Source organism: Nilaparvata lugens, chromosome 3, assembly GCF_014356525.2.
Source record: "Nilaparvata lugens isolate BPH chromosome 3, ASM1435652v1, whole genome shotgun sequence".
In the NCBI taxonomy this organism is placed as follows: Eukaryota; Metazoa; Arthropoda; class Insecta; order Hemiptera; family Delphacidae; genus Nilaparvata; species Nilaparvata lugens.
Window position 1 is genome coordinate 18,393,555 of NC_052506.1, and position 22,431 is coordinate 18,415,985.

General features: G+C 34.7%; 1 protein-coding gene across 1 annotated transcript in view; it reads right to left on the reverse strand.

Annotated features, from left to right (window-relative positions):
- Positions 1 to 3,023: 3,023 nt before the first annotated feature.
- The window catches only part of LOC111051995, a 77,581-nt gene continuing 58,173 nt past the window's right edge, over positions 3,024 to 22,431 (reverse strand). The window contains exons 3-7 of the mRNA XM_039423160.1: positions 10,402 to 10,509; positions 9,248 to 9,412; positions 8,393 to 8,490; positions 6,789 to 6,957; positions 3,024 to 5,141 (exon numbers count right to left, since the gene is read on the reverse strand). Of these exons, the coding sequence (XP_039279094.1) occupies positions 4,867 to 5,141; positions 6,789 to 6,957; positions 8,393 to 8,490; positions 9,248 to 9,412; positions 10,402 to 10,509 (815 nt within the window). The 3' untranslated portion in view covers positions 3,024 to 4,866. The remainder of the gene's footprint in view (positions 5,142 to 6,788; positions 6,958 to 8,392; positions 8,491 to 9,247; positions 9,413 to 10,401; positions 10,510 to 22,431) is intronic.

The window sequence follows — 22,431 nt, forward strand, 5'->3', positions numbered from 1 at the left end:
CAGAGCGATTGATGATCGACCGGCGTGCAACAGTGGTTCGACCGGGGAACGCGAGAAGATCTAACATCTTCCGTAACGTTCATGATGGGTGCGTGGGCGGTGCGACTGTGGTTCGATGGTGGTACGAGGGCGGTACGAGGGCGGTACGAGGGAGGAGCGTGCTCGGTGCGGGTTGGAAGCACGAATATGTGTACGCAGCTTAAGGTGGCACTCCAATCATCCGATAGGACCTTGTGTGGGTGACCACATGGCACATAACCACGGCTTGGTCACTGACACAATGTGTTCACCCACTAAAAGTCCCACCCTGCTATCACCATGACTTCAAACACTAAGGCCCGGTTGCACAAAAGCCGGTTAAATTTCAACCGTGATTAATTTCACGAGAACCAATCAGCAGAGAAGCCATCTTTTCAATAAAGCCTTCTCTGATAAGTTCTTGTGGAATTAATTATGGTTAAAATTTAACAGACTTTTGTGCAACCAGCTCTAGGTAACAACAGGTTTCGGCAGGAATTTCCCATCTAATATATTGATTTAGAATATTATAAGTTATATAGTGTTATGTATCATCCAATATTGATACAGTAGAGCATAAGGCTGAGAACTCACTCATAAACTCTGGTCCACATTTTGATATAAAATCTGTCACTTCAAAATTTTGATCTGCCATCTTGGAACCACCATCTTGAATCCAAATTTATTTTTTCAAATGGGAAGGTGGTTATAGGCCTAATATGATTTATGATTTCAATATAGAATTTTAAGAGAAAATGAATGGCAAAACCCGCACATCAACATCTTGAACCGTTTCAAAGTTATTCACACTTGTAGATACCAATAATTCAAATAGATACAGAGATGAAATGAACTAGTACATCAAGGGTCAGTTTCCAAGCTTGGGATTTAGCCAAGTTATCTAGACTTTAAACAGCTGGAGTCAAAAAATTGGCTTTTCAAAACAGGGCATATTCACATCAGTTTTTATGATAAATATTTATTTTCTCATTTCTTTAATTGGAAACATTTTTCCTTGACTAAATGAAACATTCATAAAATCTTGTTAATAATTAATTAAAATAGTTAATATTAATCTTGCACTTTTACAACAGTACTCACGGTTTATACTTGCTTGACGGATGCATGTGCCACATCTGCAGCATACAAAGAGTAGCTTGGTACTGAGCAAAGACCTTAAAGATGCATAGACTCACATGCAGCGCTAGTGTCGTACTTGGAATTGAAATCGGCCATTGAGGGGGCAACCTATAAGATTATTACATACCAATGCCTTTGTAATCTATAATATTGCACATATATATAGATATAGTATCTCGTGCTAAAATACCCCAATGGCGGCCTTCGATTTCAAGTAAAAGCTATCATTGGGAAGGCAATACAAGGCATAGGCATTGTGGGTCTATATCTAAGGTCTTTGGTACTGAGGATGTGGCTCAGTGCCACGAAACGCGTTCGTCAAACAAGAAAACTGTGAGTACTGTTGTAAAAGTGCAAGATTAATATTAATAATTTTCAAGATATTAATATCAACAGTTCAAGTGGGAAGAAGACAAAAGAAGAATTTTATTCTTAAATAATTCAAAATAGCTGAAACTCTCCACTATATTCTCTCTTTATTCTATTTTGTGTTCAATTTTCTATTTTTCGAAATTTAGACTGTGACTATGCCCCGTTTCGGAGAGCCAATTTTCTGGCTCCAGCTGAGTCTAGAGCTTATAGCTAAATCCAGGACTCGGAAAACTTTTTAGTGCAAAGTCTTAAATATATTTGAGTAGATGTAGGCCTATGTGATTTATAATTGTCTGCCGGCCAGATAGCCGAGTTGCACCCATTAGTCTGCTAGTGCTACCTGGTCGTGGGTTCGAATCCCGCCAAATCCCATCAAATATAAAAGTCAGGTCCACGTTATAATGGCAGTGTTTGATTAGCAATGGTATTGCAATCCTTGTCCAGCAGTCAACAAAGCGAGTAGCACTAAATATCTCTTTCTCACTTTGCTCTGTTGCCAGATCGTCTTTTAGCAATGTAGAATCAATAATTAATTAACAAAATATTTCATCTCAATTTAGAAAATTTATTATGAAATCATTGAAAAATATAATTTCTTGCTTAATAAAATCAATTTGATTATTTTAAACGATAGATAATGAATTAACCGTTAATATTACATCAATAAACCTGTATCAGCAGCTACCGTCTATATAGAAGGCATTGAGAGGACTGATGTTCGGCAACGTTGTTCTCCTATCTTTCTCCACTGCCATTATAACGTGGACATCACTAGGCATGGACGTTTGATCATCTCATAATTTGCCCTCGCACTTCCCATTACTCACGCACAAGCAAAAAGCTCATGTGAGCATCATCCGCAATAGAAGAAGATGTTACGATAAGTGTTTACTGACACGGTATTTAGATGAAAATATACCGTGTTTACTAACACTCTTAAAAAGATTAATTTTTAGATGGTTTCATTCTCAATAGTGTAGGCCTACGGTAGGCCTACTCTTTATTTAATTTTTAGATGATTTATTAGTGTATATGTCTAAATGTGAATAGGATCCCCAATGATAACTACTGTCAAATTATCCTTGTGAAAGAAATATTGACATGAATCTATAATTTCTACCAACCTTTTATACGGATTTGTAGTGGCATTTATTCTTTACAGCAGAAATAGATCAATTCTATTACAATACTGCACGCTGCAACAATAGGCTACTGTTTTTGTTGCACCATATAGAGGAAACTCGTGTATATAATAAAAATAACAATAATGAATTCTTTCCATTGTGCAATACACTTCTTAAACAGAGTATAGGCTCTACCGTTTGCTACCCTACTTAATATGTATAAAAACTTTTTGTTTAAAGAGTCGTGTATCTCTTGCCAAACTATCAATACAATATTTGAATCAACCTCACGTCACGTATATTGATTATGTTCATCAAAAGGCCAAGTTATGGGACATTTGAGGCTTAGAAGAATAAAGATGACTTATGTAATGTTTTTTAGAACTTTGAAAAATTTATTTTTTAAAATACATGCATTATTATGCAAAACGATAACTGTGGTTGAAGTCTACAATGACTAGTAGACTAATTCTCATATTGCACACAGTACCTTGGATGTTATCACACACAATATAATTATGACATTACAAAAAACGCATCATTGTTCAGATCATCAAGATGTTAAAATTATATTATTTCATAAATAAAAATTTATTTCCAACTAAAACAATAGTAATCATACACAACAATAATTTACATTTTATCACAATATTCCAAACATCATGATTTGTGCAATAAGCAACAAATTCCTTTAAAATCTATTACTCGCATTATATCATACACCTTTGCCACTTAAGAATATAATTTGATTATAATATTCTATAATAATTATTATGAAACTAAGGTGGCTTATCTTAAGTAATATACTTGTGCTTCTTCCGAGTTAAATAATGAAACCTCATCTTATAGGCTAATGTATAATACGTTCTACACTTGACAATTATTTAGGCCCTTATATTCATAGCACTGAAATAACTTCAACTCTCAATTTCTCAGCAGTATTCATCAAATGCAATTATTGCAATAATAATTTTGGTTATCTATGATCAATCCAGATTTCAGAGAGAGAAAGCTCAAGAGGTTTGCCTTATTTATTCAATTATTTAAATGATAATACCGTAGTGTAGACTTGAAAAATCTATCATAGGCCTACATCATTAAATTTTTGTCCAAGTACAATAATTAGCCTACAGGCCAAATATTATTATTGTAAATATACATTTTAGAAGCTTGAAACATTTTCTATTGTATTAAAGTCTAATTGATTCCACAACATAATATCGATTTAATCACATTCATTGTTGCACGACACTTTGCAAAACATGTTGTAAAAGGAAATTATTGAAAATAATACATTTCCATTGAAAAATAAACTTAACAAGATTCCTGTGATATAAAACACATTTTCTTGTTCTAAAAATTATTTTCATTTTGGAATCTTCAAATCCTAATTAAAGATTTCTAATGAGATTCACTACATTATTGCAAGCATCACTCTCGCCTCCACTATTTCTTTTGGAAATAAACTGTGTGTAGTAGTCATGTGGGCGAATATGTTTCTCAAACATTATATTGAATCTAATTTGTAAAATCGTTGGGACACATCCAAACGTACCTTTGAACTTCCAAGCATCAGAAATATCGGTAGTAGTAATAGGCCTACCTTTCCGAAATAGAAAGGCGGAGTTTACCTTTATTGTAGAGCATTTTAATAACTGGTAACAGCCAGATTTATATGTCGGTTTTAGGTAGCTCAATTTCGGAATGCAAATGAGAATTTCATCTCAAAATCCAGATATTGTACGGTAATTAATAGGCCTCCTATAGTGGAACTATTGGAATGTATATGATCAAAAGATGTCTACAATTGGATGAAAAAGTTCAACTAGTCAAATCAACAGTGAATTTAACAGTTTAACTCATACTCTGGTCCTGAATTTGAAATGTCTACTGATACTACTATGCCCTTGAATCTCAATAATCATTCTAATGATTTTAACAACAGTTTTTAGTAGTTTGTAACTTTTTTGAGGATTCATAGCATATTTTCCTATTTTAGAAAGGCCGACTATTTTTGTACTATGCTTGACAGTTTTCAATTTGAGCAAAACATAAGCGTCACGTCGAGCCAGTTTTCAAATGTGAAAATAACAAAAATATAGCACTCGTTCGTATTTAAGAACAGTTTCGTGTGCGAGTTCATATGAATGTCCACCTATAAAAACGAGCAGGGCACTTATACGTTTTAGTAGCAACGAGCAGGGCAATCGCGTCAAACCGCTGTGCTTTGAGTTTGTATGCGCACTTTTTTGACATTTCCGTTGCGCGACGGAGTGGGGGAGCTGCCACTAAAGCCTGGGTTTTGGATGCCGATTCCGTTGTTGTTTGCCGGTCGCGGCTTCTTGAGACTGGAGCGCAGTGGACTCTTGGTGATGGAGCCGACCGTCGACCCGTTCGACGATATTGTCGTGGACAGAGTCGCCACACTGCCATTCGTTCCTGACCGAGAGTATGGCTTGCCGCTGGCATCAGTCATTGATATGCCACCTGCAACATCATTATTATCAATCAATCAATTTATATATTCATCAAATTTACAAAAGTTATCAATCCAGAAGTAGATTCATATTGAATAGTATAATGAATGAGAGTAAAGTACGTTTTCAAATAAATATTGCAGTAATGAAGTAATTAGAGTGGATATGATCAAAATAACGTGGTTTGAATTGGAAACAAAAATGATCAATCAGTCAGAAAAATTCATATTGAAGTCCTGTATGTAATCTTGTTACCGACTCTCAAATAAATATTGTTGTATAATGGAGTAATTGGAATTTATATGATCAAAAGATTGTGTATTAGATAAACAAATGATCGATTGAATAAATTGATTCATATAAGAATTCTGAATATAATATATTGTTAGGTACCGATTTACAACTACAGCGAGCCTACATAGATTTTCGACAATATTTTTATTCTATGTTGTAGCAGATATCCTTATTAAATGGAAATGACTTGAAATTGTCGAAATCTGTCATCTTAAAATTATTTAAATGAATCAGGGGTTTTGACAATATATTTGAAGTCATTTTCATAAATGAAATAAATTCATTTTCAAATCAATTTTCATAAATCAGTGGTTTTGATAATATATTTGAAGTAATTTTTATATACCGTAGTGAATAGTAACGTGTTACACCACTACCTCCGTTAACAGTATTTACTTGGTTATACACCAAGCATTGTATGTAGGCTATACCATTACAAGAACAAAAAGTAATGGAACTCAATAATCTTCGATGATACCTATATAATCAGTACGTGCTGTTTTTGTAACAATATAGTTTCCGGTATGCAATGCTCCTTATGGGGGGGGGAAGGTTCTGGGGGAAATTCAGAAGAGGGACCGCTCCCGGGGAAACTTTCAATTTATTAGTTTCAAAAATGGTATTTGAAAGATATATATTATTTGGAAGTGAGGAAAAGTTAAAATAATCACAAATTCAGAATAAGGAAAAGCAAAAGACTTTTGCTATTTTTCTGTCGCAAGAGGTGTCGTACGGCGTACCGGCACATACCGTCACAAGAACACCACTGCTTATAATTATTCACTATTATTATTGAGGAGAAGAGTTTCGGCTATTACCTATAATCAGCATCTAATAATTAACTGGATAACTAATTCAGAATGAATTCAGGAGATTTTGTAATTAAACCAAAACTTCATCATTGACCTCATCACGTCTTACGGTATATATTATACTCCTGGAATTTATTGATATTTCAATTGAAATAAAAACACGACAAAGACTCAATTGCACAAATGCCTGTTGAATTTTAACCTTTATATTATTATTAATGAGCAACTAGAACCAATCAGAAAATCATTCTTCCCAAAACTGTCCTCTATGACTGGTTCTTTCGGCATTTAATCATGATCGAAATTAAAAAGGCTTTCGTGCAAGCGGGCCTTCAAGTTGTCTTTTCTACTTAGATAATATATCTAGTGTATTTTGTGAGAAAAGAATAAAACATAATCTGTTTTCATTCAATTAATTCTACTACATCTCTGATGAACAGTGTTCCAAATATATTCCAATATAACTTATTAGCTGTTTGACACAATTTTGCTACGGACCAGTTAAGATAAAGCAAATGTGACGATGAATCGTTATGAACAGAGCAAAATACCTGGATGTGATGACCTCTTATCCAGGAAGCCGGGATTGTTGAAAGTGGTGGCATCGACTCCGTTGGGGTCTCGACTCGACATGGTGGGGTCGCCACCCAGTCGCCTCGAGAACAGCACATCGTACAGTGCCGCAATGAACAGCATGAAGTTCAGGATTATCAGTACAACCTGCAATACAGAGGAAAAATTTACTTATAGCACTCGTAATTTAGAACCTACAATATTTTCAATGGGTGAGTTATGAAAATACACTACATAAATAAACAAGCTACTTCTGTGAATGAAACTGGAATTTCCATACATCTGAAAATCAAACTTCCAATAAAACAGATACGGTATCTAGAAACTACAATCGTCGAAAATAATAATAATAATAATAATAATAAAGCTTATCAAACTTAAGTGAATCTCAAGTGATTTCTATAAATATAGGCCTAAATAAGAAAACATCACTGGACATAATATTTTATTGGGAATAAACAACACCGATAATTAATTTCAATGAGATACAGTAAGTAGCTTGCAAAATTGAAGTCTCCCTCATTTATATGTTAACGTAATGGATAAGGTATATTGCAGAATAAAGTATTATGCAAAAATGAGCATGTGATCATAGACTAAATGGTTTTTATTCACGATAATTTTTATTCTATCTGCTTTCCAATATATTATGATGTTGATTAAGATTGCTCTTCACATTAGTGAAGAGGGCTTGAAAATCTCAAGTTCTCCTGAAGGATATTCCATTCAAATTTAGTTTGAATATGGTATAGTATTTGGGTATAAACACATGAGACCTCTCCATATCTCTATTACAAAGTGATTATAAGAATACCGCACTAGTCAATGTACCTAGAATGTATTCTAGGTACCTTGGTGTACTAGTTTCTAAATGGTAAAATATCCTATCCTATCTTGAAATACATGCTTAAAAATGATCAATTGACACTTAGAATACATCCTCATTCAATAAAAATCTAATTTCAATGAATAATAATAATATACATTCTTATTAGATGGTTAACTTTCCCCCATCTATAGATATTCCTCAAGGTGACGTTTTATTTAGAATCGTTTCAAAAGGAATGTTGAGAATAGTTGTTTTGGTTTGAACTGAAGCATAACTTGGAAGATGAGAGTAGTCAGTTTCACACACAGTCCATAAAGCATAAAAGTAAAACATACTTGGCATCGTCCAGTAATAGAGAGAGCGCCCAGGTTTCAAAGTCATGAAAATAATGGCAAGAGCGTTAAATCTGAATAACAATAGCACGTTCATAATATTTCAAGAGAGAGCTTTAAAAAATGAGGCTATATTATCTCATTCCAAGGATATTTTCGTTGCTGAGTCTGTGCTTCAGATCACAGAATGGATTTTAAACATGAATTTTTTTTTCATAGAAGTAGATGATATTTTGTGTAGATAATGTAGCCTACAGTACACAATTAAAATGTTCAATATGTTGGAGAGGTTTCTAAAGGATAGGCAAACTTCACTAGTTTATTCACGAAAAAGTATGAATGATTTTCATAGACTAAATATGATGTGAACCTAATGAAATGAAGGTAGAGTAAATAAATATAAGTGATTTACTATAGGTACCTGGATATAAAATGACTCTCCTCTCGACACAACAAAATCATTTTCTGTGTCATCCGTCTGTAATGCGAACAGACCACCAGCCATGATGGCTAATAACGCTGAAAAAATAAAGAATAGAATCAGAATAATTAATGAAAATTCAAGCATGTATGATATGTTACCGGTAGGCTACACATCATGCATGATTAAATTTTCAAACCATTCGTGTGGTATCTTATACTTTCAATCTTTCAATCAAAGTTCTAAGTTCAATTAGAATGTTTATCAAAAAGTTAATTCATAAACAAAAATTTGAATTAATTTTATTTCATTATAGCGCACTTTTTACAGCAAAGATTGAATTCCATTCTGATTTTTTATCATGTTTTATAATTATTGATTTCATATGTCTATGGTAACAGTAGGATTCTTGGAACTTCCCAGCGTGGTGAGAAATACGGACAGATAAAAATCTGCTCCCAACCAAAGACAATTTGAATGTTGATGTAGACTTGGTTTTATAAGAGTTGCAGTAACAGCTCCCTGGAGAACAAATCAAATCAATTTATTGCCACAGTAATAAACTTTTGTTTGCCAAAATTGCCACAGTTATTGAAATTTTACACGAGTAGCAGAGTAGTTATTACCAGGAATCAATTGAAATTACGATTTGATAATTTAATTTAAATTCTTCATAATCAAGGACTGGTTCAACAACCCTATTTTTTACTTTCTATGTCCAGATTTTAAATCCAGAATATGAAATTATGCAGGCTATATAGGCCTCTTTTATGAAATATTTTTATGTAGTATGAATTTTATGAAATTATGTGTTTTACAGAAGAAATGTATAAAATATTGTGTACTTTTACTTACTTGAAATTAAAGCGAGTACCAGTTTGGTTGTGACAGCCGAACTGTATGGCAAAACGACTTTGTCACGTGACGTGACCATGGCTAACTGTAGAACACTCAGAACGCAGAAGAAAAATAATAACAATGTACTGGCACTGGCCATGTAGCCCGATACCTTGACGGCCACTGCAACACACACACACAAGCGCACACAATTACTGTTATTAGCTCACTTATCATTCGTCTAAATCACTGTATCAAACATAAGTGTTGTCTATTCTTCATTCAAAGTGAGGAATTTATTTATTTATTTATTTAGAACAGTCACAAACACGATATTTGGAAAGAGAAACAGGCAATTGCCCAAAACTTCTTCAATTCCTTGATTTTGGCACATAAATAGTCCAAAGTGAGGTTAAGTTTAAAATTTCTGTTTTCAATGTTATTAACAAAGTTACCATAGGAGATCCTCTGGTCAGTACTGGTCTCATTCATTCAAGATATTCCATCTACACACTATTTATCATTTTTAATGAATTTAATTTATATTTGATATGAGATCTAGACAATAATATGAAAACCAAATTTAATATGGATATTAAATGTGATATCTTTGAGGCTCAAATAATATAATTACAATACAAGTACAAAGTATATGTGAATTATTTCCAATATAATATATATTATGTCTACTGTAACTTTCCTTATATAGTAATTTGGATAATTTTGTTATTATCTTTCATTTCAAGTTTTATATTCTTGATGAACACAATTTATAAAAATTTGGGAAAGAACAGTACGGTATGTTGTTCTGTTTTAATCAGGAATATACTATGAACTGTATCAATTATATTGTCAATAGTAATTTATTGTGATGTTATAAACTCCTTGAGCGATCGAACATTTGACCGTGCACGTTAGTGTCCCATTCCGTAGATGCTTCAATTCGAGGAGCAATAAATTCATCATTCACAATCGATTGATATATTTTTCCAGGACTACTCAATATTTTTTTATGATTCCATTGGATAGTTCTACTCATATATAGTACATTACTCATTATAGTTTTCTTTTTGAACTCACGACATGTTTTAGCTCATGCCACTTCCAAGTGTGTGGACAATAGTTAGAATGGATGAATATATTATCAGGAATTATTGTTATTTTGAACTCACCGACTGGCCTAAAACGGGTAACTTCATTTCCGCACTTGGTTCTACCGTACAGAAGCTGCTTGCAGATTTGCCAAGGTCCAAAGTATCCTTTTTCTGAGGCGGGACCGGCTGAAAAGAAAATGAGAAATTATCTTTAAAATGTGAAAAATGATTGAGAATGAAGAGATAATTATTTTGATACAAATTTTTGCGACAGTTTCAAAATTAACTGAATAATATCTATTATTATCTGCTTTAACACAACCATTACTGTAAAAAAAAGAGAACTTGGAAAGAATTTACATCAAACTACACCTAGTTTCGTCCTTTTTCGCTCCAATTTCTCATTTATTTTTGGACTTTCATTTTGAGTATCCAGCTCTGAGTCAGTTATGTAAGAGCTTGCTATTTCTTCTGTTAGAGATTTTTTGAAGGAATGCGCTTTGCTCTCGACTGTTCAAATACCTAAAAAGATTGAAACATGAGGTGAACGACGGTTGCAGCTATAGTCGTCATATAGAGAGAGAGGGAGCTGTGTATAGGCTTGCTTAGAAGCTTGGATGAAAAAAAAGAGCGCACACGCAGAAAATTGAGAGGAGAGACATGCAGACGAACAAAGCACGCCGAAGATTTATGATTTTGCTCAACATCAAATACAACTCTGCACCGGATTTGAGGGGAAATGCAGAGGAAACAATTTATTTTCGGTAAATAGCATGAGCGACAAGCGGTATTAAATTTTCTTTTACTCTCTCGTCGGCTTTTCATTTCTATCAGATCCAGAAAGTTCTGTGGTTCTAGTAAATTCCAGAGAGGTGGAGAAACTAGATTTTTGATCGAAAATACTTTGTGGATAGGATTAATAGTAAGCTACTACAAACAATACTTCATTTTAGCGACTTGGTAGTGCTTATCGATTTCAATCAACTAATTGAATCAAGCGAATCGTTTCGAAACGTGTCACAAATGGGTTTAATAGTGTTTATTATTGCAAGTCTATAATTAATCTTCTAATCTTCTAAATCATTCTGTTAAATAACCAGTTAGTTATTTTTCTGAAAGTAGAAGCTTTGATTATTATTGCAAGTCCATAATTTATCTTCTAAATCATTCTATTCAATTACAAGTTAGTCTCTCCTCTGAAGGTTGAAACTTTCCGTTTATTCTAGTAATTTGGCAATTCGAACCCATCCCTAATTGACATTTCGCTGTCCTTTACTAGTAAAAAGAAATAACGGCTTAGTAGGAAAAGCAACAGGGTCCTGTCCTAATCAAAATTCAAAGCATGGATCGACCAATGCCTGTTTTCAAAAGCACTCCATGCTCTTCCAATAAATTCCTCTTTCACTCTGACCGTTGCCACTTCTCCTTCGGCTCTCTTTGCTCTCAATCGCTTTTCAGCTCTTCTTTCATCTAGCCATTAGTTGGCCGATAAAATTCTAGTACAATTCTGTTTCCGTACTCCATTTACTAGCTGAGTTCTTAATTTCCGTTCCACTTCGTCACCATTTTGTGTCAGCAATTTGCTTCCGGCGTCCAACAAGAAATTAACATTGAATAACTTGTTTTATTTGCTATTCAGGACGAAGATGGAATGCAAGAGTGGTCCATTCAGATCATTTCATTCATACGCCTGGCATATTCGTTAGGTCAAGTACAAGGATTTCCTGCCTTGCAAACAGCAATCTATCATCATCTCAGGTAAATAGAATACATGTCTCCTAATCACCCTGTCAACATTATCTCATCATTTGATTTGTAGCCATGATGTTTGGCTACTTACTATCATACATTGGAAGCGAAAATTCACATAATATAACTGAGATGTGAATCGTTATTGAATACTCCTATTCCTTTTTTCAGGCTAGGTTAATACTATTTATACGTGGTTTTCCGTGGACAGCAATTTTCAGGGAAACAATCAATCAATTCTTCTAGATTTTATAACATAATATAAATGATTCATAGCAACCAACTTTTATCATACCATGAGATGAACTTTTCTCTGATTCGATGAAAATATTATACTCGACCACCAGCCAGTTGAATGATTTGATGAATTGCTGATTTGTCTGATGGCTGGAGAGGGACCAGCCATGGGTTTTATCCAACTCAGAAGCTTAGAAATGCAAACTAGTGAGATAACAGAAGAATATGACTTACTTTTGAAAAAAACATCAAATCAACTCACAATTGCACTATCTCTCATTTCTTTCATTGTTTTGCAAACACATTCAACGGACTGGACAAGCTCATGAAGGGAAAAGGGTTTCTTCTCGTCAATTTTGAATTGTTAAAAAAAATAAAATCAACACACAGAATTACGACATAAGAAGAGGTTGAGAAACCAGTGCACTATTCCTTATTATTTTCATGATATTGAATGCACATACTCTACAACCAGAACAGGATCAGAGAGAGATTTATTCTCGTCAATTTTGAATTATCAGAATTGCAACGAAAGAACAGATCGGGAACCAGTGCACTATTCTTCATTTCTTTCATAGTTTTGTAAGCAAGATCAACAAATTGAACAAGGTCAGGGAGGAGTTTCTTCTGATAAATTTCGAATTATTATCAGAATTACAGAGAGAGAAGAAGGCGGGGAACCGGATTCGCGTTCTCGGTAGTCAGCAATCATTACAGCAGCACAATACTCGTCAAATTTGGAGAAAAACATGTGAAAGGCTCCATGTGATGAGCAGAGCTGTAATTCAGTCGGCTTCATCACAGCTCACAACTCAGCATCCGATTCAATGAATTTCACAGAGTGTGCGAGTACAAGAGAGAGGAAGAAAAAGTGAGAGCCTGAGTGAGAGGAATATAGAAAAATGAGTGTGGTTTCGAGATTCGTGACTGGCAGAAGAGATTTTTTACTCACTGCTAGAATGAAGAGAGATAGATTGCATCTAGATGAGCGGGAGTGAGAGATAAGTATCGAATTCATCTGTGTTGGGCAAACACTAGCGAGGTACAATTCAGATGCAAATAGGAGTCGACGGGTTTTTGGGGATCTGAGCCGAGAGGTCGCCGTGTTGCTCTGGTGTGGGCGTTTTCGTGGCTGAGATTGAAAAGAGAGCGCGAATGGAAGGATACGCTCATTTCCTAGGTTGCATTTTGGTCCTGGCATCTCAGTAACCCCTGCACCATCCCCCACCCACACTACTACATGCCACAACAGGTTATTCTGTTTAGTATTCCGCGTCCAAATCCTTCTTCCAACATAACTCTCTTCTTTCCTCTTAATATTCTCCTTTTCACTCTTTCTCTCACTCTCCGTTTACATTCTTTGCTTCCCACTTCCTCATTCTTCTCTTTTATAACTCCTTAGTACATTTTCTCCCCTACCATCTCATTCCACATTCTTCATAATTCCTGGAATATTTTCAACGAGTTGAAGATAAAAGTTAAACTACAATAATTTAGATATTCCGTTGTTGCACGTAATCTTTATAGATATGTTTCTACTACTACTTTGAAATATGTTATAATAGATATACGTTACATAATATTATGTGGTGATAAGATTGAAAATCTATCTTGTTCAATCTACCAGTATTACACGTCTAGGAGCCGCTAATTTTATGACAATACAATGTGAAATATAGATAGAAAATGATATTATTTCGTAAATAATAAATAGTTGGGAACACCAGCTTTTCTTCTCAAAGACTCTATGTGAAAGATATCCAGTAAATGAAGTCTAATCAAGTATCGAATATACAATACCTACTGCATTGGATAGGAGAAAATTTCCCCACCAGAGTTCACTTGTGGTTTATCAGAAAGAAGCTACTTGACTACTTATAGACATTCGAATATCCAACAATGTTAAATATTTGTGGCTTCCTATGGTTTAAGAATGAAAATTGATAAAAATTTGGTTCCTACAGAAAATTGCCTTATTCAACCATAATTGACACGCGATATTTTTTGCCATACTAAATAAAGATAGTACCCATAAGAAAAAACATTCTTCACATTTTTAAAATTCCGTAGTACAGGCATTTTAAAGAGTGTGTGTTATCAAAGTTAGAATGTTGTGTCATACAACAGCGTTACGAAGACAAAGAGTTCAATTTTTCTAAGCTCTTTGCCGATGTTGTTGTAAGGTTGTGGCAAGACGTGGTGGAAGGTGCATGGCTATGAATAAATTTCAAGTTCAGTGTCATGTGTGATACAGAGGGATATGACGTCATCACCGATAAAGAAGTTCATCCAAATTCATTCAACTCCAAAACTGGATGGCACTGGAGGCTTTGTAGACTGTATCTTGGATAGCTATAGTTATACTATGAAAACTCCAACTACAACATTGTACTGTATCTTGGATAGGCATAGTTATACTGTGGAGGAGAGAAGAATCTGTATGGGCGGACTATGGAAGAGTTCAACTATAGTGCGTTGCCCTTGCATTTTAGTGTGTGGCACGGCGATGATTATCATAGTTGAGCCAAACTATCACTATTATCATGCCGGCTGAGAAACAGCTTTACCGTTAGTTTACCTTTCGCCCGCAGGCCTCAACAGCTCTAATTAATGGGAGACTCATCATGATAATTTGTGGCCCGCCGTAAATCAAAAACTACTTAGCGCTGAAAAATATAGTAATCGAAAGGTGGAACGGGACGTCATGGAAATTCAAAGTTTCGCGCAGAATTATCTATCACTGGTCTACTTTTCACACTGCATATTTGAAGAGCTTATTTTGGAGCTCTAGGGAACAGAGGGATGTCCATGTCACGAATGCACGTTTCTATGGCTATGAAATTTACAATATTAATAATAATAATAATATAATAAATACCATAATTATCACTCATTTTTATTAGCATTCACCAACTCATTCAAAAAATATTAGTAAAAGTGAATTTGTATGACAAAATTTTATATGTCAGAACTTTTGTTGGTGGGGAGTCCCTCACGTTGTAATAAAGACCTAACCAGTACCTAAAAAATGTTATCCACTATCATTACTATTGATCCGCTCTCCACGACTTTTCAATACATATTGACACAGATAATAAAGATTCTATTCCAAAAACACCAAGAAATGTATATTAAATCCTTCTTCCAACATATCTCTCTTCTTTTCTCTTATAATATGTATGGACAGACTATGGAGCAGTTCAACTATAGCGTAAATTTGTAAAAATGGAATAAATACATAATAATATTTGTTGTCAGAATATTCCGCATTGATCGCTCGAGTCCAAATCAGGATTGAATGTTTCTAGTAAACTAATGGAAGCTCTCGTTCTCCTAGGTGTTACTAGGAAGCAGCATTACTTCAGGGGCTTGAATAATATGTCAAGTCACTACTCACTAGATTTGAACCAATTTTGAATGTATCAATAATTATTTCTATGGATATTCAATGAAAATTGTAAAGTTGCAATAGGATGAAATGAGTATCAACGATGTGATAACAAGTGTCAAAAATTAGATTCAACAATGTAAAATATTATTGGATACTCAGGCCAACTTCAAACTCATTTCAATGGATGGTTTAGGCTATTCAACTTCATTTGAAAAAAAATGAACCGTTTTCTTTTGGATCAACAACAGATCAAACATTCCATCGAAGATTCGTTCAGAATACTCTATTCTCAAATTTAATACAGTTTTTGTCTTTTTTTAATACAATTTGAAACTCGTCGGGATTTAAAATCTTGAGCAGAATGAAAACATGAACAGATAAATAATGAACAATGACTAGTCTAGATATAAAACTGGGATTTTAGCTTCTATTTTTCATTTTTTTAGTTGACCTAATCTGAGCTATGATATGGCTCAACATGAGTTCTGCTCTTCATTGAGTTTGGAGATTAGATATCTGGAGATATAAATTGCAACTATGGCAAGACATTACTGCAGTAGTCTCTCAATGAGATTCGAAACATGAAATGTGATGTCAGATAGTTAATCAGTGCTGGGCTGCAATTTCAACGAGTTGTGATGGATGATGGTGTTGGTGTAGTAGTAGCACTATCTCCACCACCACCTACTCTCTCAGTTGACGGAAGCATCCATTTGCACCATGTAGCTGAACACTGCACCATCATGATGGAGCCTATTAGTATTCAGTGTGAACTTTGTTACTTGGCGTTGTGATTATAATTCTGTACATTCGCAGACATTCCAAGAAAGGCACGTGATGACAATCCAAAATTCAAATTGATGAGCTCGTTGTTGAAATTTGTTACTGCTCCCCGCATTGGACCGTTCTCTTTGAAACATTCATGCAATATGGATTCTGATTTGATCCGTAGGGCCGATTTTGATAGATGTGTGAATTTCAATCGTTGTTACGGAGAAAAAACAATAGAAAGAATAATAGTCGACACAGTTTTCTATAATGGAAGGAATGAGAATTAGTTTCCCTTTCCTCACTAATAAGTCTCAATTATTGAATTAGACTCAATGGGTGTTTCTTTTTTTCTTTAAAAAAGCTGTGTAATCAAACAGGGAAAGCCATGCAGTCAAAAATTATAACAAAACATTTAATTTGGATTATCGTTTAATAATAATTATTCATTAATTAGCATTTGAATAAATGCAATTTCTCATTAATGTACATCTATTGCAAAACATGTCAAAATAGGTAATGATCGAATTCTTACATCAAACGTAATCTCAATGTTATAGAATATCAATGACGTATGCTTTCCTTAGATAATTTCTATTGTGAGTAATATAAGGGGAGATTATCCTGTAGAACAGGAGAGAAAATACATTCAAAGAAATATTATGAATGAGTAATGTATGTAAGTTGTATGAATAGAAATGATAAATCCCCACTCATTTTCAAAGATCCAGAAGCTCTCATATGGAATCAAAGAACAACCTATCAGATTCTTCGTGAGTATCACTAACCTATTATGCTGTTCTCTCTTCATTGAGAACGGCCTTGTAGCCAATTTCAGAAAGATCATTAATTTTTCCTCGAAATAATATTTTTCGTGAATGGGTAGAAGGTAGAATGTTCAGTTCGTATCCGAGGTGTCTTGTATTCACAAAATTCCGTTGTGAAATCGTTAACGAAAACGCTAATTGGAAAAAATCCAAACAAAACAGACAAAAAAATGTGTTGCAGCTCTGAAAGCCAGGCATTGTATTTCGATTTTCGAAGTCCACAGCGCCCAGCGCCCACACATCCAGCCTGAAATCTCTCTCCATGCTTTCGCAATTTGGCGCGTAAATTTCTAGGAAGGACGTGAATGGCGTTGGCAGCCTGCCTGGATGCACTGGCGGGAAATGTGAAAGGTCCTTGATTTAACCGGTTGTAACAAGCGAACTCTGGAACCGGTTCTAAATGGCGATACTATACTCTAGCTTGCATCAAATTCTTCTACCATCGTTGTTTTTTGAACATCCCCGCAGTCCATTTCTTCTAAACGCATCGGTATCAGATCCAAATGCCATAACACTGCTGATCAATGCATCCAGCGAACTTTCAAAGGTTAATTTCAGAAAGGAAGTTCCACTACTTGTTAGTGCCTATAGTTTTTGATAATGCATTGGAGAGAAGCCTCTCATAGTTTCATGAAGTGAGTTTCTAATGATATTTTTTACATGTGAATACTTACTTGCCTTAGCTTTCAGAGAGAGAAAATTAACAGAACCTTTCCCACATATACCAAATTTATTTTATTTCATCTATTTATTTTATTTCAAATCGAGTTTTCCACATCCACCGCCTTCGAAAAATATAGTCCAGTTAATCGCTTTCCCAGCTTCCATCTCCTTCTACTCCTCATACTTCGTTCTTCGTTTTCTTACGCTTCTAATTTCTTCACATTTTTTCCACATATTCTTCCACATTCACATTCTTTCACTCACTACTATACCGGGCCTTCAAACTTTGTAATATCTTCTTCCTTTTCTTCCTTCCAGGGTTCCAAGTATCAGTTTTTATTTCCATTTTACAAAGAGAGAACGAGGATTTTCAAGGAAAAGATGGATGGATATGAGGTTACCTATCTGCCTGTTCCGAACCTCATATCCATCTATCTTTTCCTTGGACATCCTTGTTCTCTTATTGTAAAATAAAAACTGATTCTTGGCAAAAGCCTTTGTTAGCCATTCTCATGTTTCAATTTTCCTGTTTCCTGTTTTCCTTGTAGGTTATACTTCCACAAAAAAAGTTCAATTCACAACTCTCTGCGTCATTTTCTTCCTATGCCCCCTCATCACATCCTTCTCCATTTCTCTGTCCTCTCTCAATTCGCACTACAACAACCTGTGACTAATGAAAACTATAAGAAAACCTCTTCACTTTGCGGTTAGCTCCCAGTTCCGATGATCGACCAAGCCCCTGTCCAACAACTGAAATAATACTATTAGGAACTATAAGTATTGAGCTTGCAATTGCAAAGGGTTAAGAATTTTCAATTTCTGAGAGTTATGGAGGTCTCTATTTCTCATCTCACCATACTTATCACTCTCGTGCAAGCCTCAGGCTTATGTGTCAGCTATCCACAATAAAAAATTGGTTTTCAAGCAGAGCGAAACTTCAGGCATGTTGTCCACCAACCATGTCTTGCCACTATATTACCTCTTTCCTCTCCATCTTCCATGTCCTCTTCCTTCCCTTCACCTTCTTCTCAATCTTGCATCTCCTTCTTTCTTCTCCTTCATATTCCACCTCTCTCCTTACTTTCCTCCTTCTGCATCTATCTTCTCACTAGTGCTGTGTACTGCTGTTATTGTTACCTGAGCTTAAAAGATCGTGGCTAGAGCAAGGCAACGTGACGGTGACAAATACATTCGAATCTGCTATCACGAATCGTCGCTATAAATGAAAGAGACTTCTCCACCATTCTCCTTCCACTCTCCTATTTTATTCCTTCTTCCCGACATCCATCTCCCCTTTATCCGCTCTCGGCGACCAAAAACGAATAATGGTGCTCTCTGCCAGATTGTAGAGATTGATTGATTCTTTTCTTCTCCACTGAATCTCAACAGTGCCCGATCGAAAATCACCGAACTGTCTTAAAGAAACAGTAGACTGACACTTTATCAGATGGTGTGCATGTTAGTTCAAGCCTGGCTTCTGGAAGCATGGGTCAATGATCAGAGAAACTGTGGAAGAGATTACGAAAAAGAAAACCCGGAAATATTGAACCCTTCGAAGTACTGAATAGTGAAAATAGTTCCAATCATACGTGTCATTTCACTAAATAGAATGAATTTAGTATTGTCATTCTATAGACAAATATTACTAGACTCTGGTGGTCAAGAACGAAGATTGCGAATTCTATTGTTTTCTACCCTTGAAACACAGAATTTTATATTATTAGAGTTGTTTATTATTGTTTTTCACATTGTGTTCGATCCATATCAGTAGAATCGAATGCTCAATTACTGTTGAAGACTCAAGGCAATGACCCAATATTATTGAACGAAACTTGATAGTAACTCTGCAAAAATATAAGATACGAAGCAGATTTCAATAACTTATCGATAGTGAAGCAGAGTTCTCAAGAATACAATCTAAGTGGAAAATTATACTTGACAGGACTTATCTAAAACAAAGCAGAAATGATAGCACTGAAGTAAAGTTAAATAACATCATCACAACAATACATGTAATATTATGAACGCATAATATGCTTCTCAATGTTAGAATGAGTTTGATTTACAGTAATAAAACCCTCATTTTCTTCATTGATCACAATCTGTTGTCATGGAAACAAAGATTTCAAACAATTATTTTGTGAGAGAAAACTGGAATCTTTGAAAAACGTGACTTTGAAAAACATAACCAATTAAATAAAAATACTGTTAACTGGAGGAACGTGATAATTATAGCTAAGGGTATAGAAGAGAAAAACGTGAAACCGTTTAGAAAGAGAAAGATATATTTGGAAAGATGGATAAAAAAGAAAAAAGCCAAAAATGCAATCAAGATCAACGTTACGATGGAGGCACCTGTCATTTGATCATTGACGTAGCGCGTTGATGGGTTCCAATCTTTTCTCTCTCATTCGCTCTCCCTTCATTTCTCTCTATCTCCCTCATTCCACAGGAATCACAGTATACTTCTCCTTCTCTGTCTCCCCTCATTGGCACACAAATTGGACAAGTCTCAACTTTCCTCGGAGAAAGATGAATGAGATAAAATAGGAAAAACGCTCATTTTACAAGCCCAATCTCCGGTTGAATATCATTTCTTCTACCAAGCTCGCCTGTGGACGGAATAAATAATGAAATATTTGTTGAAACGCCGAAAAAAATTCACCGTTCATGAATTTTGCAACTAATTAGATCAGTTGCATCATAATCATTCATCAGTGATTTATCATTATCGATTTCATCAATGATTCCATCATGACTGTTGACACAGTGACAGAATATTCTATATCGATAACAGTTTCAAAAGTCTATAGAGTCACATTAAGAGAGCGATTTTATTATTAATTTCCAGAATATAATATATCTATAACATTTTCAAAAGTCTATAGTCACATTAAGAGAGCGAATTGATTATTAATTTCCATCAAAGTACAGTAATATTATCTAGATTCGATCATTTAATTCCTATTTACTCGTTCATCACAAATTAGAAAAACTTGAACTGATTGTATTTCTCATCAAATGTCATACACAGCATGAGTTCCGTCAATATTGTGTTAATTACATTATACATTTGTAATGATATCAAAAAACGTGAATTGGTATCAAAAAGGGAGACCATTGCTGTTCCAAGTCAATATAAAGAGTAATTTTCTGTGTGTTGAATATCTGGTTTTGACTGCTGATATGGAAATGATTATTTTGCGAATTCAATGAATAATCATCGAATATAATAAGTTTTGTCGATGAAAATTTTGCAATCACTGCTAGAAATGAGCTATTAAGAATATTCACACAATAATGTGCTTCTTCTATTCTGCAACTTCGATTTCTATAAACTAAAACAGAAAATTGTTTATCATTGTTTATCAGAGATTGACAATGATGTAATAGCCGAAACCGGTCTTTCCAAGTACCAATAAATCTGTGGTTTTTGACAATTTCTTAGTCTTTTCCATTCAATATGAATAATTACCACAATATCAACTTCTCAACTACACAAAAATAAAACAGAAAATATCGTATTGAGTAACTTGAGTACTAAAAATTCTATTGGGTATTTTAGTACTTTATTTTCGGTATTCTATTGGCTGTAGTGTTTTACTGTGATAGTTGAGTTTTCTTCAACTTTGTAACTCATTAATGAATAATGACGATTAACGATTTGGTGAAATGGTAATGCATTCTTTCTCCTATTTATTTCATATAAGTATGAGAATCCAGTATTGTATCTAGTGAAACAATGGCCCAAGTGAAAATTGATGAGTTCGAAAAATGAAAATCCAATTACCAAAGACTATGAACGAATTATTGAATTATTAATTCTGAGGGAGAAATGTAGAACCGTTCTAGTAAGTCTACAGTGAAGATTAAATCCGCCTCATGCATGACAGAACTAAAACAAAGCTCGGATGTTGTTCTAATCGCGTCGCAACCGCGCGATGAAATCGTGTCATAAATTTATGAACAGATCGCAGACGGCACTCATGAACACTGCTGTCTGCGAACAGCTGTGACCTACAATTCGCATTTCGCACATACTGTTGCTTGATGAAACTCAACAGTGGCTTACCTTGGAAAATCGATATAGTTATTATTACACGCGTCTGCATTTTACACCTGCCATTGGGAAAGCGGCTGGCTATTTAGTTGATTTTGCTCAATGTCAAGGACAGGAATAGAACTGGGTCACCAGTCAGTGCGGAATTTAGAATTTTGTCACCTTGTCGTGATTTGGCTAGTTTTGTCTGAATACTAACTTGTCATTGTGGCTGATGTTAGTATATCTATTAGTAGCTGTTGTAGTAGGTCTATTAGATCTGTTTGTTAGTTAGCTTTTCTTGTCTGTATTACTTGTGGTCTCAAAATTACTCTAAGATAAAAACCATTTGGCTTCATTTAGAAAATTATTAGTGTTATTTCTAGCAACAAGTCATATAGTCATATAGAAAGAGAAGTCACATGAAGCATTCC